Raw genomic sequence first — 26,996 nt, 5'->3', positions numbered from 1 at the left:
TTCAGTTTTTATTCTAACACTGTTTCTTGAAATCAACCGAGTACATTTTGTTGCGTGTTTGGTCATTATCTCGACTACCATATAATAGCCTATTGTTGTTTTGTGCAGGGTAAAGAAGACGTCGCCCAGCTGTGTTGTATCCATAATAAATTCTCCAGCTTCTCCAGTCATTACTGAGCCATCCCTTACCCTTTTGGCCTCATTGAGTGAAGTGCCCTACACCTAGGCAGCCCCGGGCAGGGGCATCATGAGATGAGGAGTACGCTTCCCCTCGTCCGCCAAGCAGCACAACAAAGAGGCACTCTGCTAATTATTTTAATGAGATCTTTTCATCCCCGTTAGAAGGGGCACATTAGGTAGCAATTTCAGTCCATTTTCTAAGCTGAAAATTGCCATTTGTGAACCATTCGCCAGTAGTAGTCTTCAGACACTCCCTCATTATTGGATAAGGAGATGAAAATATGAATATTACGTATAAATACAGGCAAATAATGTGCTGATGTCAAATTCAATTTGGAACAGCGGCTTGTCTGTTCAAAGAAGGACTCACTCTCATTGTTTAAGGACACCATCAGTATTGTTGAGGTGTACAGTAACACCTATTGTACTGCTGACCTCTCAAAGCTTGTTGTGTTCTTCGTAAAATCTTTATTGTCAGGAATGGAGACCTACTTGGTCCTAATACCTTTGTATTAACTGACAATAATAGGATCTTCTGTTTCTTGGAATATATTTTATTTCATCATAGGCCAGCCTATTGTACCTTTTTATGATGTTTTAATCATTCACATTGGTCTTTCCCATTACAGTGTTCTGATTTAGGTTGGTCACTAAACAAAATGCAAATTCCACTAGTCATGTAAATGATCTACTAACGCCTCTATTCTCAAACTTTGCAGACAGATCCACTATGATGACACCTATGCAGAATTGCGCTACGATCCCAACTGGAGGACTAATCTTGAGGGAGCTCGACAGTTCGACAAGATGACCCCACCACTTCCCCTCGAGGAAGAATCCTACAACTCGGATGAACAATCTGAGGAGAGCCATAGCGAGAGAGGACAGGAGCTTTCAGGGAGTGGAGGATACAGATACATCTTTTCCTGCAGTCCAGCTCTTGCAGAGAGTATGACTCCAGAAATCACAAGTAACGAACTTCAATCTAAACACCACCTAACGTCTTACCACCTCCCCCCACTGCAGAATCAAGTTACCAGAGAGGTTTCACCTGCATTTTCCTACCACCTTCATCAGAACCAAGTTATAGGGGATAGCTTGCCAGAGTCCACCCACCCAAGTCCTGGTGTGCCATCTGAAAAAGCCATGGAAAGAAACCCACACCAGAGAGTCAAGGCCAACCGAGGTGTGAGGAACCCAACCAATGCCACTGGTGGTGAAATCCAAGCTAGCTGTCCTGACCTGGAAGACCGTTACAGGGAGACACATGACAGATACGATAGAGCGTTTCAGATTTACTACAATCAAGAGCAGTATGGACAGGCTAGTGGGACAGTGGCCGAGAAACAGTTACAGAATTCGATGTCCTCTAAATCAAATGGTTCGCAGCACTTGTCCAGCAGAAAGCCAGACATACCAAGGGAGGACATCATTGAACGCAACAGAGTGACACTGGGGATCAACGCAGCCAAACAGGGCTCGTACCTGAGGGCACATGCACAACAGAAGGTGAAATCAGACAGCCCAAATCAGGTAGGCTTATGTGTTGATAAGCTGTGTTTTTTCATAAAAGGTTTCTGAATTTGTGGTTGTGTATGAAAGCAACCACAGGTGGCCTCTCCTGTTTATTCCAATTATTTTTGCCCTCCTATTGAATAGGCATGTAGCTTAGCAGTTAGAGCGTAGGGACAGTAACCGAAAGGTTGCTTGTCCAAATTCCAGAGCCTGCAAGGTGGAAAAATCTGCCGTTCTGCTCCCCGAGCGCCGATGACGTGGATGTCGATTAAGGCAGCCATCCGCACCTCTCTGATTCAGAGGGGTTGGGTTAAATGCAAAAGACGTTTCGGTTGAATGCATTCAGTTATGCAACTAAGTATCCCCTTTCCCTAGGTTATAGTTTACAAACTAGCCACTAGGAGCTGCACAAACATACTGTAACTCTTAATCTCCTTTAAAGGAATAGTTTATCCCAAGTCCAGAAACTCCCAAGTGATTCCATACTCTGTCCGTGGAGTGGAGATCTGAGACCGCTGCAAAAACGGGTCATGTGACTATGCAGGCCTCGCTCTGCTTCGTTGTCAGTGAATGCATAATTCACAAATCGGTGAACTGTGGACAAATTCATAGTTTCTTTGAAAGTGTACGGTCGAATTAGCTGTTTTTGTCAATAGTACTATCGGTTTGGAGTCTGGAAATGTAATTTTCCACCTAAAACGTGCAATTATTTTATATAGCGGACTGCCACAGCAGCGAAAATAGGTAACAACTGCACTTGTAGGCACCCTCGTGGGGGAGACCCTGCTATGTAGAAACGTCACGATATTTTGGAGCTGGTGCGAAAGTTGATCAAATTAGGCCTATCGCAGGTAAAGTTAATTATGCAAAGTGGAAAAAGAGATGGCAGCAAGAGCAAGCTGGTGTTTGGTCCCTGGCTGCACTGTATACAGGAAATCAAGGGAAGAAGTTTCACAGTTTTCCGGTAAAAGATAAGCAAAAGATGGTTAGTAGCAGTTAGAAATAGTAAATACAATGTAGGCTACATACTCCTGCAGCCACCTTACATCGCTGTGTGTGTAGCAAGCACTTCAGTGATGATGCATAGGAACAAGATATACAATCTGAAATGATGGGGACAGAAAACCGAAGGGTACTTAAAGATACAGCTGCTGCTACTGTATTTCTATGGACTGGATCTGGCGCAGTGCCAAAATACACGGTGTGTTTGAGAAGCGCAAGCGACAAAGTAAGCGTGCAGAGGTATGTAGTCTAGCCTGATCCTTGAAGTTTGAGGTGTTCTTATTGTGTTATTAGACCAGTGGTGGTCGGTGCGGTTTAAGATGAGGGAGGATCATGGCCTTATTTCTATTACAGCATATTGGATGACTGTCATTCATATTCCATTCACCCAGTTCAATGTAACATCGATAGGTTTAGGCTACTTACATGATGCTCAAATTTTCCCTATACCCATCATGAGGTTGCTACAACCTAGCCTATGAATGAAAGTTTACGACGTAGGTGCACAGGTCTAGAGAATTTTGAGTAATCAAAGTGACAGACAGTGACACATTCAATATCACCTTGCACACTCTTGGCTGCATCTAGTTCTTTTTATCCCTGTTTTGTTCCGTTTGCTTCCATTTTAAGAAATGTTTTTCAACAGAATCGGCGGAATGAATACACCTCTGATCACACGCAAACACAGTTAACTTTCATAGCAGCCACATGAAAACAGCATGATCACTATGCTCGTTGTATATATATATATATAATTCCTTCTCGCTACTATCTACACGCTGTTCTCCTCTCACCTTTTTCCCTTCGCTTGTGGACTTCAGTGCATCACATTAGCTTTCCAAGCCAAACCTTCATATCATGACCACTAATGCTACACACAGCCTACATCGTTGTCAAATCATAGTCAACATAGATACTAGAACTAACACGTTAGTAAACCCTCTACATTCATGCAGTTACACCAGTGGGCCCCCGGTGGCAATAAATTAACAAAACCAAAAGCTTTCCTTGACTTGGGAGCGTTCCATAGCCAGCTAGCTAACATAGCGTCCCTCTCTGTTTGAGCCGGGTGTTTGAGTAGGCTAAACTAGCTATCTGCATTGCTAGCTAAGTGAAGGTCAACGTAAAAAAAAAAAAATACAACCAAATATAGCTCTCTCTCGCTATCTTGCTTCTCCTTCATTTTGGAAGAAACTAACTTGTTCAAAACTGTTCAACGATTGTATTTCTCTCTCTTTGAGTCAACTACTCACCACATTTACATTTAAGTCATTTAGCAGACGCTCTTATCCAGAGCGACTTACATTGAACCTTTATTTAACTAGGCAAGTCAGTTAAGAACAAAACCTTATTTTCAATGACGGCCTAGGAACAGTGGGTTAACTGCCTTGTTCAGAACGACAGATTTTTACATTGTCAGCTCGGGGATTTGAACTTGCAACCTTTCGGTAACTAGCCCAACGCTCTAACCACTAGGCTACCCTGCCGCCCCACATTTTATGCACTGCAGTGCTAGCTAGTTGTAGCTTATGCTTCAGTAATAGATTCATTCTCTGATCTTTTGATTGGGTGGACAACATGTCAGTTCATGCTGCAAGAGCTCTGATAGGTTGCAGTACTCCTCTGGACGTTATCATAATTACTGTGTAAGTCTATGGAGGGGGTGGCAGGTAGCCTAGTGGTTAGAGCATTGGACTAGCAACCAAAAGGTTGCAAGATCAAATCCCCGAGCTGACAATGTAAAAATCTGTCATTCTGCCCCTGAACGAGGCAGTTCGTTCACGCACTGTTTTTATTTATCCGTTATTTTACCAGGTAAGTTGACTAAGAACACGTTCTCATTTACAGCAATGACCTGGGGAATAGTTACAGGGGAGAGGGATGAGCCAATTGTAAACTGGGGATTATTAGGTGACTGTGATGGTTTGAGGGCCAGATTGTGAATTTAGCCAGGACACTGGGGTTAACACCCCTACTCTTACAACAAGTGCCATGGGATCTTTAACTTCTTATGGCCGGGGGCGCTATTTTCACGTTCGGATGAAAAGAGTGCCTAGAGTAAACTGCCTGCTACTCAGGTCCAGAAGCTAAGATATGCATATTATTAGTAGATTTGGATAGGAAACACTCTGAAGTTTCTAAAACTGTTTGAAGGATGTCTGTGAGTACAACAGAACTCATATGGCAGGCAAAAACCTGAGAAAAAATCCAACCAGGAAGTGGGAAATCTGAGGTTTGTAGATTTTCAAGTATATGCCTATCCAAGATAGTGTAAATTTGGTCCAATTGCACTTCCTAAGGCTTCCACTAGATGTCAACAGTCTTTAGAACCTGTTTCAGGCTTCTACTGTGAAGGGGGAGCGAATAAGAGCTGTTTGACTAAGGGGTCTGGCAGAATGCCATGAGCTAAGTCACGCGCGCGGCCTTGAGAGCGAGCTGCATTCCCTTTAATTTCTAAAGACAAAGGAATTGTCCGGTTGGAATATTATTGAAGATTTATGATGAAAACATCCTAAAGATTGATTCTATACATCGTTTGACATGTTTCTACGAACTGTAATGGAACTGTTTTGACTTTTTGTCTGGACTAAGTGTCTGCGCCTTGTGAATTTGGAGTTGTGAACTAAACGCGCTAACAAAAAGAAGGTATTTGGACATAAATTATGGACTTTATCGAACAAAACAAACATTTATTGTGGAACTGGGATTCCTGGGAGTCCATTCCGATGAAGATCATCGGAAAAAAGTTAATATTTATAATGCTATTTCTGACTTCTGTTGACTCCACAACATGGTGGGTATCTTTATGGCTTGTTTTGGTGGCTGAGCGCTGTACTCAGATTATGCCATGGTGTGCTTTCGCTGTAAAGCTTTTCTGAAATCTGACACAGCGGTTGCATTAAGGAGAAGTATATCTCTAATTCTGTGCATAACACTTGTATTTTCATCAACATTTATGATGAGTATTTCTGTAAATTGATGTGGCTCTCTGCAAAATCACCAGATGTTTTGGAAGCAAAACATTGCTGAACATAACGCGCCAATGTAAACTGAGATTTTTGGATATAAATATGAATTTTATCGAACAAAACATACATGTATTGTGTAACATGAAGTCCTATGAGTGCTATCTGATGAAGATCAAAGGTTAGTGATTCATTTTATCTCTATTTCTGCTTTTTGTGACTCTCTTTGTCTGGAAAAATGGCTGTGTTTTTTGTGACTAGGCACTGACCTAACATAATCGCATGGTATGCTTTCGTCGTAAAGCCTTTTTGAAATCAGACACTGTGGTGGGATTAACAACAAGTTTATCTTTAAAATAGTGTATAATACTTGTATGTTTGAGGAATTGTTATTATGAGATTTCTGTTGTTTGAATTTGGCGCCCTGCACTTTCACTGGCTGTTGTCAAATCGATCCCGTTAACTGGATTTCAGCCGTAAGAAGTTAATGACCTCAGAGAGTCAGGACACCCCTTTTAACATCCCATCCAAAAGAATGCACCCTACACGGCAGTGTCCCCAATCACTGCCCTGGGGCATTGGGATATTTTTTAGACCAGAGGAAAGAGTGCCTCCTACTGTCCCTCCAACACTACTTCCAGCAGCACCTGGTCTCCCATCCAGGGACTGACCAGGACTAACCCTGCTTAGCTTCAGAAGCAAGCCAGCAGTGCTATGCAGGGTGGTATGCTGCTGGCATTACCCTGTAGAGCACTTAGGCCTATATGTCTACATCAGTGGAGGCTTCTCAGAGGAAGAAGGGAAGCCATCCTCCTTAGTTAATGTCATTCATACCATTTAAAAAAGTATAATTTTTTGTTAAAACTATAATAAATATATTAACGTCACCAGATAACTGATTAAAACACACTGTTTTGCAATGAATATCTACAGTAGCCTCAGCAGCGCTCTGTATGGTGACACCATAACTGTAACCGGAGGACAGATAACTTCTGTCCTCCTCTGGGTACATTGACTTCAATACAAAACCTAGGAGTTTCATGGTTCTCACGCACTTGTTTTTAACCTTTATTTAACTAGGCAAGTCACTTAAGAACAAATTGTTCCTAGGCCGTCATTGAAAATAAGAATTTGTTCTTAAGTTTTGGGCAAATGTGAAAACATAAAGCCACTAACGGTCCCCCACATAGAGGTTTATAATAAGAGATCATTCAATAAAGTAAAGTTGAGCTACTTACTCGTTGGATAATTGTCCATTTGGCCCAGCTGGAATAAGGTCTTCAATTCCTTTTTGGAATACAGATTTCTTTCCAAGACACCAGAGTTTTTGTGGGCAGCAAAAAAAAAAACTGTGGTTGCAAAAGCAAACTAACTGCTCCAAATCAACAATAAGTTCCTCCATGTCTGTAAGAATTGTAGTCATGAATTCTAATTCTCTGCAGCACAGACATTCCTCATTCACTGCACCACCAGTCTGTGTTGATCCTGGGGATGGATTGGGCCCCCGGCCCAGCTGCTATTGCAACCTCGGTTTCTAGAACAGAGGCTGCCGTCTGAAGTTCAATTTGCCTCAATTCTTCATCAGAATATACTACTCTGGCTCAAATAAATAACACATCTAAAGCAAAGTTTGAAATGTGTTCTACCCTCTTGTGGCTTTGAGTCTCTAGTGACTCTTGTCAAGGAGTTCAATTAGGCTACTCTTCCTCCTCACTCGTGACTCTTTCTTCATCAGACATGTTCTTGGTTGTTTTTTTGTAAGACAACAATAACTATATCCTCACTACTTCTCACCCCCAAAAAAACTTCAATAAGTGACATCAAGCTTTATATAAGGGCATATCGTGACGTTTCAACAGGAGGGGTCACATGCGCAGTTGTGGAGGCAGTCGGTGATATAAAATTATTATATAAAATAATCGCAAATATTTAAGGTGGAAAGTACACATTTCCTAACTCAAAACCAATAGAACTTTTGACAAAAATAGCTAATTCGGCCGTATGCTTTCAATAAAACAATGAAGTTGTTGTGGCAAACCTCTTCAAGGTTATGAGCGTTTGTCACAAATTAAGTGGGAAACTGTCACCAAATTACCCCAGAATGAGAGTTATTTCGAACAGGACAGTACCTGTGTGTTTGTTTCTCCGTCCTGGTCTACCCAGGTCATAGGCAAGGTCAAGGATAGCAGGGTTCGGTACACGAATCGGGTTCTCGGTAGGTCCAGGTCCAAACGCCAACAGGTAAATCCAAAACAGTCCAGCTCATACACGGTAAATCCAGCCAATATTTATTGTCTCTTTCTCTACAGTTCATAGATCCTTCCAGCCCTCTCTTCCTCTTCCTGGTTTTTCTTGACCCTTTATCTGTGTGTCGGCTCCACCTTCTGAGGGTTCCCCTTGCTTCTGGGACTTGTAGTTTTGGCATTCGGCCATTTTGTGATCTGTAGTTCTAATCAGGGTGGCCATTTTAGTGATCGGGCAGAGCCCGCTTATTAGTTCTGCTCTCACATATCTGCCATTTATCACTCGACCCCCTTCTTTGCCACACATCTCCCCCCTAGATCCGACCCCCTAGGTCGGGCTACCGCAGCAAAATATGCGTGCATGCGGGATAACCCATCCACATTTCCCATTTCCTTCCCTGCTTTGTGTTTCAAGTCAAAGTGAAACGGTTGGAGACTCAAAAACCACCGCATCACCCGAGCGTTCTTCTCTTTAGCCCTATGCATCCAGGTGAGTGGGGCATGGTCACTGATGAGGGTGAAGTGGCGCCCCAGCAGGTAGTATTTCAGGCTTTCTAGAGCCCACTTTACTGCCAGCGCCTCTTTCTCAACGACTGCGTAGTTGATTTCCAGTGGTTCCAGCTTTCTGCTTAAAAACAGGATGGGGTGTTCCACCCCTTCTACCTCTTGGGATAGCACTGCTCCCAAGCCGACCTCTGAGGCATCCGTCTGAACCACAAACTCTTTCTCAAAGTCTGGTACCACCAGCACTGGATTACAGCAGAGAGCCTCCTGTAATGTCCTAAATGCTTTGGTGGCCCTTTCATCCCATTTGACCATGTTTGGCCCTCTGGCTCTAGTCATGTCGGTGAGTGGGGCGGCCACTGTGGCATAACTTGGGATGAACTTCCGGTAGTAACCGGTCAGCCCTAGGAAGGCTCGAACCTGCTTCTTATTTACTGGTTTCGGCCATTCTCTAATTGCCTCCACCTTCTTACGTTGGGGTTTGATTAACCCTCTTCCCACGGTGTATCCCAGATACTCCGTTTCCCCTAACCCCACATAACACTTGGCAGGGTTTGCCGTGAGCCCTGCCTTTCTGAGGGTGTCTAACACCGCCTGTACCCGGGGTAAGTGGGATTCCCAATCAGGGCTGTAGATCCCCACGTCATCTAAATAAGCTGCGGCGTATGCCTGGTGCGGTTTTAGGACCTTGTTCATGAGCCGTTGAAAGGTGGCTGGTGCCCCGTGTAAGCCGAATGGCATGACGGTGTATTGAAACAAACCGTCAGGGGTTGCAAAGGCTGTCTTTTCTTTGGCCCTGGGGGTCAGAGGAATTTGCCAGTACCCTTTTGTCAGGTCCAGGGTCGTAATGTACCGAGCTTTACCAATCTTCTCCAGTAGTTTGTCTACTCTGGGCATGGGGTAGGCATCAAACTTGGAGATTTCATTTACCTTCCGAAAGTCGTTACAGAACCGCAAAGACCCATCGGGCTTGGAGACCATCACAATTAGGCTAGACCACTCACTATGTGACTCCTCGATCACTCCAGCTGTCAACATTCTCTCTGTATCTGCTCTAATCGCGGCCTGTCGAGCCTCGGGTACACGATATGGCCTCATGCTCACTTTTCTCCCTGGTAGGGAAACGATATCATGAGCTGTAACCTCAGTTCGGCTGGGTACCTCTGAAAACACATCTCTGTTTTTCTGGATCAGGGTCTTTACTTCCTGTACTTGTGCTGGGGACAGAGTAGGTGAAATATTTACTTCGGCTGTCTCCTGAGTGTGTGTAGGGTATGTGACCATTAGTGTTTCTCTCTCTCTCCATGCTTTTAACAGGTTTATGTGATAGATCTGTTCCTGTGGCCGTCGACCTGGTTGTCGGATCCGATAATTAACTTCTCCTATTCTCTCCAGTACTTCATACGGTCCTTTCCATGTGGCTAGTAGTTTGCACTCTACCGTGGGGATCAGCACTAACACCTTATCTGCTGGTTGAAATTCCCTCAGGGTAGCCTGCCGGTTATAAGTGTGCCGCTGGTGCTCTTGTGCTTGTCTCATGTGCTCTCGGACGATGGGCATGACTGTGGCTATCCTGTCTTGCATTGCCGTGACGTGCTCTATGACACTAGTATACTGGGTGGATTGGTGCTCCCAGGTTTCCCAGGCGATGTCTAAGTTTCTCCGGGGGTGCCTCCCATATACCAGCTCAAAGGGAGAAAACCCCAGCGAGGCTTGAGGAACCTCTCTAATGGCAAACATCAGATACGGCAGCATGCAATCCCAGTTTTTCTCATCCTTATCGATTACCTTCCTGAGCATTGACTTCAGGGTCCTGTTGAATCTCTCAACCAGCCCGTCTGTCTGAGGATGGTAAACCGATGTCCTCAACTGTTTCACCTGCCACAATTTACAAAGGTCCGCCATAAAGCGGGACATAAAGGGGGTCCCCTGGTCAGTAAGGATCTCCTTTGGAACCCCTACCCTGGTGAACAAGAGCACTAATTCCTTGGCGATATTTTTGGAAGTCATCGTCCGAAGTGGAATGGCTTCTGGGTAGCGAGTGGCATAATCTAGAATGACCAGAATGTATTGGTGTCCTCTGGCGGATTTGGGTAGTGGGCCCACTATATCCATCGCTATCCTCTCAAAATGGCGTTTCGATTATGGGGAGTGGCACTAACGGGCTTCAAACAGCTGGTCGGGGAGCTGTTAACTGGCACTCCGGGCACACTCCACAATGCCGAGCCACTTCAGCCTGAATTCCTGGCCAGTAAAACCTCCTTACAATCCGGTCTCGGGTTTTATCGATACTAAGGTGTCCACCCAGAATGTGCCCATGAGCTAGATCCAGTACTGTCCTCCGGTACCGGGTGGGGACCAACAACTGTTCAACCACATCAACCCCTATTTTTGAGACTCTGTACACCAAAACCTTTTTCATAATGAAGTGGGGAAAACTATTAGGCCTCATCCCATCATTTATGGGAGTACCATCGATGACCTGCACGTCTGCTCTGGCTTGCTGTAGGGTTGGTTCCTGGTTTTGGGCTGTCCCGAAATTAGTCAAGGACCCTGCCAGGTCTGCTGGTTCTAGATCATCGTCCTCTGGATTCAGATCGACCCCAGCCCCACTAGTACCGGGCTGTTCGTTATCAACGAGGTTTGCCACTTCATCCTCATCCTCCCCTACTAGCACCTGTGAGGTTAGCCCCTGGGAGACCTCTTTTCTTCGACCCCCCCAGTCCCGGTTTCCGTTTTCTTCCTTAGTGTCTCAGCCCGATTCTGATTCTTTCCTCGTGGCCCCATGCTGCTCTCTTCCCCCTCCACATGTTGGGACAGTCTTACCCTGTCCGCTGGTTTGCCCAGGCCTGGGGAATGGGAATCTTTCCTCCTGTGCCTGCTCAGCTGTTCCTGCCATACAACACCGTTCAACCAGGCCCACGAGATGGTCGGTGGAAAGTACCTTGTTCTGGCCAACCCATCGTCGCACTTCTTGGGGTAGACCTCGCTGAAACTGGTTGAGTACGATGGTCTCGACAATCTTGGCGGAGGAACGGGTCTCCGGTCGCAACCATTTCCGTGCCAGGTGAATCAAGTCGAATATCTGTGTTCGGGGAGGTTGTCCAGATCGGTAGGACCACTGGTGGAAGCGGTGTGCCCTCGCGGTATCGGTCACTCCCAGTCTAGTCAGAATCTCTCCCTTTAGTTTATCGTAATCCTGTGCATCTTTCAACTCCAGGTCGAAATACGCTTTTTTAGCGTCCCCTGCCAGGTATGGTGCCAGAAGCCCTGCCCATTCTTCTTTCAGCCACTTCTCCCTCTCTGCAGTCCTTTCGAAGGTGGTAAGATATGCTTCCACATCATCCTGTGCTGTTATTCTTTTGAAGAAAATGATTGGCCCGACTCTGGGTATTTGCAGCTGGTAATTGAGCCCCAATTTGGCCCGCTAGCCCCTGTAGGCCTTCTCCTAACTCCCGGGTGTTTCTCTCTTGCTCTTCTCTGAGCAGCTGGTTGATGCGGTGCTGGACCTGTAACGTGTCCTGGTACATTCGCATTGCATCCTGATGAGCTATTTGTTGAGCTCTAGTTGCGTCTGCTAAATGACTTAAATGTAATGTAAATGTAGTTGCCTCTTGTTAGGTGGCCGCCGCTTGTAACAGGGCCTGTATGGCTCCCTCCATACTAATTTTCCTGAGAAACTGTCCTAACCAAACAAAGCCACAAAAAAAACCTGACTCCCCTTTGGAGTGCTAACTGAACTTTTTTTTTTTTTTACCTAACCAGCGGAATGGTTAGTCCATATGCCCACATTCTCCACCACGTGTGGCAAACCTCTTCAAGGTTATGAGCGTTTGTCACAAATTAAGTGGGAAACTGTCACCAAATTACCCCAGAATGAGAGTTATTTCGAACAGGACAGTACCTGTGTGTTTGTTTCTCTGTCCTGGTCCACCCAGGTCATAGGCAAGGTCAAGGATAGCAGGGTTCGGTACACGAATCGGGTTCTCGGTAGGTCCAGGTCCAAACGCGAACAGGTAAGTCCCAAACAGTCCAGTTCATACACGGTAAATCCAGCCAATATCTATTGTCTCTTTCTCTACAGTTCATAGATCCTTCCAGCCCTCTCTTCCTCTTCCTGGTTTTTCTTGACCCTTTATCTGTGTGTCGGCTCCACCTTCTGAGGGTTCCCCTTGCTTCTGGGACTTGTAGTTTTGGTATTCAGCCATTTTGTGATCTGTAGTTCTAATCAGGGTGGCCATTTTAGTGATCGGGCAGAGCCCGTTTATTAGTTCTGCTCTCACATATCTGCCATTTATCACTCGACCCCCTTCTTTGCCACATGTCCACAGTTTGTGGATTTGCAAATCATGCATTCCAGAGCATAAAATGTACTTTTTGGTCTACCAGCCACTGTTGCATGTAGATTTTAAAATCTACCAGTCACTCAGAGATGTTTTTACTAGCCCAAATAAAACATGTTTTCTAAAATTACACCAACAAAACACACACAAAATGGATGAGCATATTTCGTAATGTAACAAAACAATACAATTATTACTAGTAATAAGTAATGTGGTATATTGTTGAATGACATTTCTTTGTGATCTGAGTCTTTTAACCTGTCTAGGATCAGCGTGGCGCTAGCGGCACACCCCCCCCCCCCCCCCACTGAAAAACCAGTGCCGCGAAATTCAAAAAAAATATTTTTTTAAAATATTTAACTTTCACACATTAAAGTCCAATACAGCTAATGAAAGACACAGATTTTGTGAATCCAGTCAACATGTCCGATTTTTAAAATGTTTTACAGGGAAGACACAATATGTAAAGATGTACATCTATTACCTAAAAACACATTAGCATAATCCACCATCTTTTATTTGTCCACCAACACCAGTAGCCATCACCAATTCGGCTAAACTAAGATATTTATAGCCCCTAACCAACAAAAAAACTCATTAGATGACAGTCTGATAACATATTTATGGTATGGGATAGGTTTTGTTAGAAAAAAGTGCATATTTCAGGTAGATGGCATAGGTTACAATTGCACCCACCGTCACAAATGGAATAGAAAAACTACTTAGAGCAACGTGTTTACCTACTTACTAATCATCAAACATTTCGTAAAAATACACAGCATACACGAATCGAAAGACACAGATCCTGTGAATACAGACAATATTTCAGATTTTCTAAGTGTCTTACAGCGAAAACACAATAAATCGTTATATTAGCATAGCACATAGCACATAGCAGCCCAGCATTGATTCTAGCCAAAGTGAGCGATAAAAGTCAACATCGCCAAAAGATATTAATTTTTTCACTAACCTTCTCAGAATTCTTCCGATGACACTCCTGTAACATCATATTACACATTCCATATAGAGTTTGATCGCAAATGTTTATATTTAGCCACCAAAATCATGGTTAGACAATGTGAAATGTAGACAAGCTGGTCAGAAAAAGTCCTTGCGCCACTTAGACAGTGATCTACTCTTATACATAAATACTCATAAACGTGACTAAAAAATATAGGGTGGACAGGGATTGATAGACAATTTAATTCTTAATACAATTGCGGAATAACATTTTTTAATTTATCCTTACTTTTCAATACAGTTTGCGCCAAGCGAAGCTACGTCAAAAAACATGGCGTCCTAAGCCACTAAAATGTTTCGACAGAAACACGATTTATCATAATAAAAATGTCCTACCTTGAGCTGTTCTTCCATCAGTATCTTGGGCAAAGGATCCTTTCTTGGGAGCAATCGTCTTTTGGTGGAAAGCTGTCCTCTTGCCATGTGGAAATGCCAACTGCGTTCGGGATGAACTGAAAAGCGTGCCCAACTATTCACATCGTTGCAAAAATAAATGTCCCAAAATCGCACTAAACGGATATAAATTGCTATAAAACGCTTTAAATTAACTACCTTATGATGTTTTTAACTCCTATAACGAGTGAAAAGATGACCGGAGAAATATAACAGGCTAAACTAACGCTTGGAACAGGAGCGGGTCGGTGTCCAGCACGCGCGTTACGCACCAAGGAAAGACTTGCTAGCTACAGGGTTTTTTGATTTATAGGGCCTGTGAACGCGCAATCGACCCCATTGGAATCGTCATCACGTAAAGGCATCCAGGGGAAGACGTAAGAAGTGTCCGTATAGTCATAGCAGTGCCGTTTTAACTGACTTCAGAACAGTGGCCAACATTTCTGAAATCTGAATCCATGTCAGGGAAATTGCTGTAGAATGGGCTCTGTTCCACTTAGAGACAAAATTTCAACTCCTATAGAAACTATAGACTGTTTTCTATCCAATAATAATAATAATATGCATATTGTACGATCAAGGATTTTGTGGGAAGCCGTTTCAAAAATTACCCAATTAGCATAAATAGTCTAAACAGCGCCCCCATCCCCAACAGGTTAACCAAAATATCACAGATGAGACAAACATTTCCACCTGCCCCTTTAAGGGAGTGAGGTTACCGTGGTAAGGTAACCTGTGAGGTTGAGTCTAACTAGTAGAAGTGTCTTTTCTTCCCTAGCAGTTAAAATTCAAACATAGAAAAACAACCTAGCTTGTGAACCAAACAATGTAAATAGCCAAGAAACATAAGGACAAAGTCTCACTTCAGTAGACTTTCGTTTCAAGTAAATTAGACCAACTTTTATGCCTGTGCACAGCGCTTCTAAAAATGAATCTTATACTGAGCATGCGCACAGCCCCCAGCCAGGCAGTGTTGCAGTGCGAGGTGGAATAGGCTATATAGGATTCGTAGTTCTTTGACTTTGTGCGATTCATTTACTAGCTATGAAACAAAACGTCAGAAATACTTTGAAATTTTTATTTTACTATAAATGTGATAATACTTGACCATTTTTATTCACAAATGTGAGTGAAATGCTTGCACTGTGGAGCCCTGACCACCCGCCAACATGGCTGGTGAAATGGACATCTTAACCGCCAATGCCAAAATCTACCCTCATTTGGCTGGTGGTGGGTGTTAATTTTAGGCCCTGATGCATTCACTGACAACAGAGCAGAGTGAGTTCTGCATCCAGCAACTTCACAAGTCACATGGCCCGTTTTTGCAGCTGTCTCAGTTCTGCACTCCAGGGAGAGAGAGAGGGAGAGGGCAAACTACACTGAACTAGCTCCAATGTATGACATCACTTGGGAGTTTCTGGATTTGAGTAACTTCTCCTTTACCCTAATCTCTACAAAACCCACTACCTGAAGTGTGTGTTGTGTAAATCAACAGGGCGTTTAATTGTTTGTTCTGTACTGTTAATTCATACGGGCTGAGGGGGATTAACCAACAGACCTTTACATGTCAAATTAATTGTTTTCCCTCAGGAAGGTGCAAAAAAGCACACACGACGAATGGAAGGAGAAAGAGTCTCCCATGCCTTTCATTTCAGAAGCTTCCATTTCCTCTTAGGTATCAGCAGAAAATGGTCTTGGCCTAAAAGGGAATTTGTTTTTGCACTAGCCATGACAATATACACACAAAAAAACAATTTACACAAGAATAGACAATTTATTACATTTCTTTAATCTAATAATCTCACCGGTATAGTGAAGAACTAGTCCTATTCTACTCAAAGGCCTACAGAAATAAGCAATTTTACTGTTGAAAACTATATACAGTGCCTTCAGAAAGCATTCATACCCCTTGACGTTTCCAAATGTTGTTGTGTTACAGCCTGAATTTTAAATGGATTACATTTACATTTTTTGGTCACTGGCCTACATACAATACCCCATAATGTCAAAGTGGAATCATGTTTTGTGAAATGTTTACAAATGAACTAAAAATGAAAAGCTGAAATGTCTTTGGTCAAATAGTCTAAATAAGTTTACGAGTAAAAATGTGCTTAACAAGTTACATAATAAGTTGCATGGACTCACTTTGTGTGCAATAATAGTGTTTAACATGATTTTTGAACGACTACCTCATCTCTGTACCACACATACAATAATCTGTAAGGTTGAGCATTGAATTTGGGGCGGCAGGGGCGCCTGGTGGTTAGAGCGTTGAACTAGTAACCGAAAGGTTGCAAGTTCAGATCCCCGAGCTGACAAGGTACAAATCTGTCGTTCTGCCCCTGAACAGGCAGTTAACCCACTGTTCCTAAGCCGTCATTGAAAATAAGAATTTGTTCTTAAATTGTTATGGCTGCAGACCGACGCCGGTACACCTATGACAACATCCAGCTCAAGTGCAGGGCGCGAAATTCAAAATCAATTTTTTTTAAATATTTAACTTTCACACATTGACAAGTCCAATACAGCATTTGAAAGATAAACATCTTGTCAATCCAGCCAACATGTCCGATTTTTTAAATGTTTTACAGAGAAAACACCACATATATTTATGTTAGCTCACCACCAAATAAAAAAGAGGACAGACATTTTTCACAGCACAAGTAGGATGCAAGTAGCATGCACAAGCCAACCTAACTAACCTAGAACCAACCTAAATAACCTAGAAAAAACTACCTCAGATGACAGTCCTATAACATGTTACACAATAAATCTATGTTTTGTTCAAAAAATGTGCATATTTTAGCTATAAATCAGTTTTACATTACTGCTACCATCATAGCTACAGTCAGAAATCGCACGGGAGTAGCCAGAGTAAATACAGACACCAACGTCAACTACCTAATTACTCATCATAAAACATTTCAGAAAAATATATGGTGTGTAGCAAAATGAAAGACAAAGATCTTGTGAATACAGACAATATTTCCGTTTTTTTAAGTGTTTTACAGCGAAAACACAATATATCGTTATATTAGCTTACTGCAATGGCTAACACACAACAGCATTGATTCCAAGTAATCGGTAGCGATAGCACAGCTCGACAGATATATTATATAGCATCCCAAATTGGGTCCTTTGTTGATCTTCCATCAGAATGTTGTAAAGGGGTCCATTGTCCAGTACCGTCTTTGTTTGGATCCAGAACGAACTATTTCTCTCTTGAATTAGCAAGCACACTGGCCGTGCGGCGCTAACCTCTCCTTCTTGAAAAAATTCTTCCAAAGCATCACGTCTAAAGTCCCGAATAAATTTCAATAATATAATTAAACTATATTGAAAAAACATACTTTAGGATGATATTGTGACATGTATCAAGTCAAATCGAAGCCGGAGATTATATTCACGTATAACGACAGTTTTCCAGGAGGCAATACAAAGTCCAACTTCGCGCCTTGGAGAAAAAAAATTATGGCGGTCCTCTCACTCCAAGAGGCTGTATTCAATCCCTGAACGAGATATTCAAGTCCTTTCTGCTCTCACTTCCGCATGACACCCAGGGGAAGGCGTATGACGTGTTTCTATGGTCCCAAGTGACATGCCCTTTTATAGACAAGCTCTTGAAAAGAGACCTCGCATTTGGAAATCTCACTTCCGGATAGGAAATGGGCTGCAGAAAGAGTTCTGGTTCACTTAGAGAAATAATTCAAACGGTTTAAGAAACTAGAGAGTGTTTTCTATCCAATAGAAATGATAATATGCATATTGTACGAGCAAGAATTGAGTAGGAGGCCGTTTGAAATGGCCACCTATTTTCAGGTTACTCAGTGCTGCCTCTTGCAGCCATAAGAAGTTAACTGACTTGGCTAGTTAAATAAAAATGTCAAACACAGAGTTAACCACAAATAACAGGGAGATATTCCAATGCCTTGCAAAGAAGGGCAACATGCAACATGTAAAGTGTTGGTCCTATGTTTCATGAGCTGAAATAAAAGATCCCAGATGGGTAAAGAAAAAAAATTAGACACTGAATATCCCTTTGAGCATGGTGAAGTTATTAATTACACTTTGGATTTTGGATGCTGTATCAATACACCCAGTTACTACAAAGATGCAGGCGTCCTTCCTAACTCAGTTGCCGTAGAGGAAGGAAACCACCCAGGGATTTCACCACGAGGTCAATGGTGACTTTTTAAAACGGTTACAGTTTAATGGTTGTGATAGCGTTCATGAAAATGTGCATCCTTTTAGCAACAAGGCACTAAAGTAATATTGCAAAACATTTGTTATGTTAGGGGCAAATCCAATACAACACATTACTGAGTACCACTCTCCATATTTTCAAGCATAGTGGTGGCTGCATCATGTTATGGGTATGCTTGTAATCATTAAAGACTGAGGAGTAAAAAAAAGAAGATACATTTTTTTTTTTAAAGGAATGGAGCTAAGCACAGACAAAATCCTAGAGGAAAACTTGGTTCAGGCTGCTTTCCACCAGACACTGAGAGATTATTTCACCTTTCAGCAGGACAATAACATACAACACAAGGCCAAATCTACACCGGAGTTGTTTACCAAGAAGACGGTGAATCTTCAGAGTGCCCGAGTTACAGTTTTGACTTAAATCTACTTGAAAATCTATGGCAAAACCTGAAAATGGTTGTCCAGCAATGATCAACAACCAATTTGACAGCGCTGTAACACAACAAAATGTGGAATAAGCCAAGGGGTATGAATACTTTCTGAAGACACTTTACATAAAGAGATTGTTTGCTAGAACACCCCACTGTAAACTACAGTATTATGTGCCATTCGGCACCTATTTGCTATTATTGTCACGCCCTGACCTTAGTTATCTACTGTATGTGTTCTTTATTATTTTGGTTAGGTCAGGGTGTGACTAGGGTGGGTATGCTAGTTTTGTATTGCCTAGGGTTTTTGTATGTCTAGGGGTTTTAGTAGGTCTAGGTATTTGTAAGTCTATGGTGGCCTGATTATGGTTCCCAATCAGAGGCAGCTGTTTATCGTTGTCTCTGATTGGGGACCATATTTAGGTAGCCATTTCCCTTGGGTATTGGTGGGTTCTTATCTATGTGTAGTTGCCTGTTCAGCACTCATTTGTATAGCTTCACGGTTCGTTTCGTTATTTTGTTAGTTTTGTTCAGTGTTCATTCTTATATTAAAGAGGAATGTACGCATACCACGCTGCGCCTTGGTCTCCTCCTTTTGACGGCCGTGACAGAAAAACCCACCATAAAATGACCAAGCAGCGGGTTAATGAGGAGCGGACATCCTGGGCCCGGGAGAAAGATGAATGGAGGACATCCTAGACTTGGGAGGAGGTAATGGCAGGGGACAAGACCCTGCCATGGAAGCATGTGGAGATAGCACAGGATGAACGGTGACGATATGAGGGGACATGTTTAGCACGGAAGCCCGAGAGGCAGCCCCAAGACATGTTTTGGGGGGGCACACGAGGAGATTGGCTGAGTCAGGTTGGCCTGCTGTTTCATTACACTATATGACATGAAATCAATAAAAACACCTCAAAAGAAGACATGGTGTGAATAACAAGATGAAACGAGCCACTTACGATTCCCCACATGGTAGTTTCTTGTCATTCTTGCTAGCAATCTCGCCATCCAGAATCACAACATGCTGACTTCTGCCCCATTGAAGCGTGCACATCGTTTTTGTGATGTTGTCAGCTAACTCATCTACACTACTCATGCAGTGAGTATAAGGCCTTTTTACTGTGGAATTGTAGATATGGGCTGGACACTTTTTAGTTGTTTTTTTATTCTTGGGGTTAGGTGTACAGTATATGGTATGGGAGAGGGCTGTCTTGGTGTTTTATTTATTGAGTTGCTGGTATTTAATACCTATGATGCTGCCTGTGATGTGTTTTGTAATGCCATAATACTGACTTTAAATTCTGCCCAACGTCTCTGGAGAGAGGTGATTTACATGTGCTGAGTCAATATTCAGTCTTGTAACGTCCATACACTTCCTTTTTAAAAATCGTAATATTAAGGTGAGATTGGCATTTACAATGCAGACGAAGGCTTTGCATTGACCACTGATATTCCGTTAGAAGTATTACAGAGTACTTCTATAGCACCTCACTGAAATAAATAAGGATATGTGAAATAATTTTTGTAGCTGGGTTTCAAATGCAGAAAACATTTACAGTGCCTTGCGAAAGTATTCATACCCCTTGGGTTTCCTCACATTTTATTGTGTTACAAAGTGGAATTAAAACTTATTTAATTGTCATTTTTGTCAAACTCTACTCAAAATACTGTAATGTCAAATTGAAGAAAAATAAGGTAATTTTTTTGATTAATGCATATTAGATAACTAAAATATAGTCGTTGCATAAGTATTCAGCCCCTTTGTTCAGGCAAGCCTAGATTAGTTCAGGAGTAAAATTTGGCCTCGTAAATCATATAATAAGTTACATGGACTTACTCTGTGTGAAATAATAGAGGTTGGCATGATTCCTCTATCCCCCATACATGCAATATCTGTAAGGTCCCTCAGTCAAGAATTGAATTTCATTCACAGATTCAACTAATCTTTAAAATAATGTTTGTATTTTTCTTACCCTTTGACATTACAGTATTTTGAGTAGATTGTTGACAAAAAAATACAATTAAATCCATTTAATCCCACTTTGTAACACAAAATGTGAAGAAATCCAAGGGGTATGAAAACTTTTGCAAGGCACTGTATATGAGAAAACAGACTTTCGTTCAGGCGACAACAGCAATTGGCTGTTGAAATAAAGGCTAGAGCTAGACGGTGTCTTAACATTACATGATCCAACACAGATGCCTTAGTATTCACACTCTTCTGATGTGAGGATTGTCAGATTTTTTGGGGGGGGAAAGCCTTCTCTAAACGTATCAATTGTGTTCCTATATATTAAAAATGTTTGTCACGTTCCTGACCTATTTCTGTTAGTTTGTTGTATGTGTTAGTTGGTCAGGACGTGAGTTTGGGTGGGCATTCTATGTTTTCTGTTTCTATGTTGGTTTAAGGGTTGCCTGGTATGGCTCTCAATTAGAGGCAGGTGTTTGGCGTTTCCTCTAATTGAGAGTCATATTTAGGTAGGTTGTTTCACAGTGTTCGTTGTGGGTGGTTGTCTCCTGTGTCAGTGTTTGTCGCACCATACGGGACTGTTCGGTTTGTTTGTACATCGTTCTTTTTGTATAGTCTATTTTTCCCTGTTCGTGCGTTCTTCGTGTTTCATGTAAGTTCGTATGTTCAGGTTTGTCTACATTCGTTTTGCTATTTTGTTAATTATTCAAGTGTTTTCGTTTCGTGTTTTTTCCGTCTTGTTTAATTAAAATATGTCATTTCACAACGCTGCGCCTTGGTTCAATCACTACTCCTCCTCTTCGGGTATAGAGGAGGAGGAACACCGTTACAGAACCACCCACCTTATAACCAGAACCAAGCAGCGGTGTAACGGGAGGAACGGACAGCGCACGAAGCAGGATTTATGGTCTTGGGAGGAGATCATGGAAGGAAAAGGACCATGGGCTAAAGTGGAGGTGAATCGCCGCCCATGGGAACAGCTGGAGGCAGTTCGGAGAGCGGAGGAAACTGGAGAGAGGAACCGGCATTATGAGGGGACGCGTCTGGCACGGAAGCCCGAAAAGCCCGTGAGTACTACCCAAAAATTTCTTGGGGGGGGGGGCTAAGAGGTAGTGGGCCAAGGGCAGGTAGGAGACCTGCGCCCACTTCCCAGGCTAACCGTGGAGAGCGGGAGTACGGGCAGACACCGTGTTACGCAGTAGAGCGCACGGTGTCTCCTGTACGTGTGCATAGCCCAGTGCGGGTTATTCCACCTCCCCGCACTGGTAGGGCTAGATTGAGCATTGAGCCAAGTGCCATGAAGCCGGCTCTACATATCTGGCCACCAGTACGTCTCCTTGGGCCGGCTTACATGGCACCAGCTTTACGCATGGTGTCCCCGGTTCGCCTACATAGCCCGGTACGGGTTATTCCACCTCCCCGCACTGGGCGGGCGACGGGGAGCATTCAACCAGGTAAGGTTGGGCAGGCTCAGTGCTCAAGGGAGCCAGTACGCTTGCACGGTCCGGTATTTCCGGCACTACCTCCCCGCCCCAGCCCAGTACCACCAGTGCCTACACCACGCACCAGGCTTCCAGTGCGTTTCCAGAGCCCTGTTCCTCCTCCACGCACTCTCCCTATGGTGCGTGTCTCCAGCCCAGTGCCTCCAGTTCCGTTACCACGCACCAAGCCACCTGTGCGTCTCCAGAGCCCTGTACACACTGTTCCTTCTCCCCGTACTCGTCCTGAAGTGCGTGCACTCAGCCCGGTGCCACCAGTGCCGGTACCACGCACCAGGCAAATAGTACGCTTTGAGAGTCCAGTGTGCCCTGTCCCTGCTCCCCGCACTAGGCTTGAAGTGCGTGTCTCCAGTCCGGTGCCTCCAGTTCCGGCACCACGCACCAGGCCTACAGTGCGTCTCAGCCGGCCAGAGTCTGCCGTCTGCCCAACGGCGCCTGAACTGTCCGTCTGCCAAGCGCCGCATGAACTGCTCGTCTATATTGAGCCTTCAAAGCCGCCCGTCTGCCATGAGCCTGCAAAGCCGCCCGTCTGCCATGAGCCTACAGAGCCTTCCGCCAGACAGGAGCCGCTAGAGCCTTCCGCCAGACAGGAGCCGCTAGAGCCTTCCACCAGACAGGAGCAGCCAAAGCCTTCCGCTAGACAGGATCAGTCTGAGCCATCCGTCTCCGCAGCGCCACCTGAGCCATCCGTCTCCGCAGCGCCATCTGAGCCATCCGTCTCCTCAGCGCCATCTGAGCCATCCGTCTCCTCAGCGCCATCTGAGCCATCCGTCTCCCCAGCGCCGTCTGAGCCATCCGTCTCCCCAGCGCCGTCTGAGCCATCCGTCTCCCCAGCGCCGTCTGAGCCATCCGTCTCCCTAGCGCCGTCTGAGCCATCCGTCTCCCCAGCGCCGTCTGAGCCATCCGTCTGCCCAGTGCCGTCTGAGCCATCCGTCTGTCCCGAGCCATTAGAGCCGCCCGTCTGTCCCGAGCCGTCAGAGCCGTTAGTCAGTCAGGAGCCGCTAGAGCCATTCGTCAGTCAGGATCTGCCAGAGCCACCAACCAGACAGGATCTGCCAGAGCCGCCAACCAGACAGGATCTGCCAGAGCCGCCAACCAGACAGGATCTGCCAGAGCCGCCAACCAGACAGGATCTGCCAGAGCCGCCAACCAGACAGGATCTGCCAGAGCCGCCAGGGAGCCATGAGCGTCCAGAGCGGTCAGCCAGCCATGAGCGTCCAGAGCGGTCAGCCAGCCATGAGCGTCCAGAGCCGTCAGCCAGCCATGAGCGTCCAGAGCCGTCAGCCAGCCATGAGCGTCCAGAGCCGTCAGCCAGTCATGAGCTGCCCCTCAGCCCAGAGCGGCCATTAAGCCAGAACTGCCCCTCAGTCCAGAGCTGTCTCTCTGTCCGGAGCTGCCTTTCAGTCCGGAGTTGCCCCTCTATCCTGAGCTACCTCTCTATCCTGAGCTACCTCTCTATCTACCTCTCTATTCTCACCTACCTCTATGTCCTGAGCTACCTTGTCCCGGAGCTGTCCCTTTATTTTGTGTTGCCTATATTAGGTGGGTGGAAGAGAGGGGTGGTCATTCTGAGGGGGATTAGCAAGCTGGGATTGACTATGGTGGGGTGGGGACCTCGTTCTGAGCCTGAGCCACCACCGTGGTCAGATGCCCACCCAGACCCTCCCCTAAACTTTGTGCTGGTGCGCCCGGAGTTCGCACCTTAAGGGGGGGGGGGGGGGGGTTATGTCACGTTCCTGACCTATTTCTGTTAGTTTGTTGTAAGTGTTAGTTGGTCAGGACGTGAGTTTTGGGTGGGCATTCTATGTTTTCTGTTTCTATGTTGGTTTAAGGGTTGCCTGGTATGGCTCTCGATTAGAGGCAGATGTTTGGCGTTTCCTCTAATTGAGAGTCATATTTAGGTAGGTTGTTTCACAGTGTTCGTTGTGGGTGGTTGTCTCCTGTGTCAGTGTTTGTTGCACCATACGGGACTGTTCGGTTTGTTTGTACATCGTTCTTTTTGTGTTGTCTATTTTTCCCTGTTCGTGCGTTCTTCGTGTTTTATGTAAGTTCGTATGTTCAGGTTTGTCTACATTCGTTTTGTTATTTTGTTAATTATTCAAGTGTTTTCGTTTCGTGTTTTTTCCGTCTAGTTTAATTAAAATATGTCATTTCACAACGCGGCTCTGGCAGATTCAAAAGATAATATAAATTTGAAGCAGATCATTTAGACTGGCAACATTGTAACGGTGTTCCTCCTCCTCTATACCCGAAGAGGAGGAGTAGTGGTTCAATCACTACTCCTCCTCTTCGGGTATAGAGGAGGAGGAACACCGTTACAATGTTGCCAGTCTAAATGATCTGCTTCAAATTTATATTATCTTTTGAATCCTCTCAATGGCAAAAATGAGTCAGATTATAGGCTTCCTTTCCTTAATCATAATATTTTAACATATCTTCCTAGTTCCTCCTTATATCGTTTTAAATAAAAGAAAGTAATAGGCTACATTTTTCTATCGAACCAGACTGATGCCTGTCCATTTTTATCATCCAAGATATGATTATCTCATTTATTTGTCGACTCACATGGAAAGTACAGAATATGCAGCAGCGATCTCTGACCTAGTCTGGAAAATTTATTTGGCAGGAGCAATGGCGTTTTCATTTGCTATCCACTCTGAGAAGGGAAAGGGAGCCATGTCTGCCTATCCAGTGCCTATTATGAGTTGATCTGTACAACAGTAGCTATTAAGATCAGAGAGGCATGGTTACCAATAGCCTTTTAGATATCCCCCTGCACCTGGCACAGACGCATAATTGGCTGAGGACGGTAGCCTGCTCTCTCTGTGCTGTATGCTTCCCTGTGTAGCTATATCACTAAACCCTTTTCCCCCATCTACCATCTACTCATCTGAGCCCCTAGGCCTGTCACAATGTCTTGTATCATCCAGATTAGCATAGTCAAGAGCCGTTAGCATTGTGGCATGTAAACAGAGCCAGGCCTTCTCCCTCCCCTAAACCGTCTGTTTTGCCAGTCTCCTTTGACTTAGCGTGTTGTTTTCTCATTGCTACTACTACTAACCACACAACATATTTTACTCGACGGGTGACATTGTGGATAAAGATTCCAGTCACCAATTTGCATGCAGTGTAGGCTAAATTGTATTTTAGTGCATTCGTTTGAGAATGATCAGGCTAGTTTGTGTTACCGCCTCCTTGATGCAATCCAGCACCATGAAATTAAGCAGTCCAACATTCTTAGAACATTTGTATAAGGTTTAGTTGTTGTATAATTTGTATAAGGATAACCTATTGGCGCAGATGGAGGCTCAATCTTCAAACAGCAGAACAAGCACAAGTCATTATATAATGATTACCGGGCAGACTCATTCTTTTCTGATATGATTTTTCTGCTGCATATTGTGCATTTCCTTCTCTTTCTCCACAATGTCCTTCAAAAGAGGCCAATTCCCTAGACAAATCGCATCAGTTTCACCGCCATCATTATCCAAGCCAAGCTAACCATGCTCTTTATGCTCTCTTTAAAAGGCCCCATTTGATTTTTGACAGACAGGTCTGTCTGAAACCAACTTGCATAATTAGCAGTGTTATTAAAATGTACACAATCTTGTAATGCGGCAACTTTGTAGTCGGCGAGTGTCAGGAGCAACGATGGGCTCCAGCAGTGGTCCCCTTTGATAAAGACAGAAGTAGCAGCAGCAATCTTCAGCTATTGCACTCAGCCCGCTGAGTCCCTCGCCTGTCTCTCAGGCCCTCACTTCAAAGCCATGGGACATAATGTACAATCTCTTAATAGTTTTAGACCAAAGCTTCCCGGGGGCTCGCGGCCACTGTATAGCCTACCTCAGTGTAAACACCTAATCAAGATTGCCTGAGCCTGGCCACAATAGCAACCAAATAGCAATCCAAGATCCGCGGCCCTTTGAAGTCTTCATTGCAAAAACTGATGTTTCCTGGGCGGCTCAAGGTAAAATGGCATGCCCAATTGCCTGGACTTTGTTGTGGCTCGTCTCACCAAGAGGAGGGCAATTACGGGCCCCAATTTAGCAGAATAGATATTACACAGCTTACAATGCTCAAAATGCAATTTGGCTTAGATCATTTGGCTCCAATTGATTGGGATTTTTATAATGGGTGACAAAAGGCAGTGTCAGGGGGCACGGGCAGAGGTTGTGGTCCTGTCTTGCCATGGGAAAGCTGGGGATTGAGAGGTGGGTGGGTGGATACTGTCATTGGTGGAGTCATTGACACCTGTTACTGATCTACACACAAAACAGCTGCTGCTCCACCAGTGTCAGGCTTGGGGACACACAGGACAACACCTGGACCATTAGACAGCCTATTACATTACTAGAGGGGCTATGTAATAAATCCTTAAAGTTCCAGAATGGTATGAAAATGGCAGCCATATTGGTCAGGGAGAAATCCATACCAGTCTAATTGGAATTAATGGCAGTAGAGGCATCGTCTTGATTTTACTTATGCAGGAAAATAAAAGTAAGGCATGTGATATATCAGAAATTGTTTAATAGATTTATTGTCAACCTAAAATATTGCCATATAATTATAAATAGTTTGTACAGGGTTTTCACCAATTTTCTGTATAAATATCCTCTACAATATATGTAAACAGGCCATACATGTCTACATTTTTGTTTTCTTGGAAATATGTAAGTGCTATTATATGATACAATATCAGTACTTGTTGCATTTACAACTTGTCTAAGT

General features: G+C 44.1%; 1 protein-coding gene across 2 annotated transcripts in view; it reads left to right on the top strand.

Moving 5' to 3' along the window:
• The window catches only part of jhy (junctional cadherin complex regulator), a 43,031-nt gene that overhangs the window by 4,706 nt on the left and 11,329 nt on the right, over nucleotides 1–26,996 (top strand). For both annotated transcript variants that reach the window (XM_055941640.1, XM_055941641.1), the window contains exon 3: nucleotides 900–1,713. In XM_055941640.1, the coding sequence (XP_055797615.1) occupies nucleotides 900–1,713 (814 nt within the window). The remainder of the gene's footprint in view (nucleotides 1–899; nucleotides 1,714–26,996) is intronic.

The sequence above is a fragment of the Salvelinus fontinalis genome, chromosome 13 (genome assembly GCF_029448725.1).
Source record: "Salvelinus fontinalis isolate EN_2023a chromosome 13, ASM2944872v1, whole genome shotgun sequence".
NCBI classification, from domain to species: domain Eukaryota; kingdom Metazoa; phylum Chordata; class Actinopteri; order Salmoniformes; family Salmonidae; genus Salvelinus; species Salvelinus fontinalis.
Note: the sequence above shows the minus strand (reverse complement) of the source record. Positions and strands in the feature narration are given on the sequence as shown.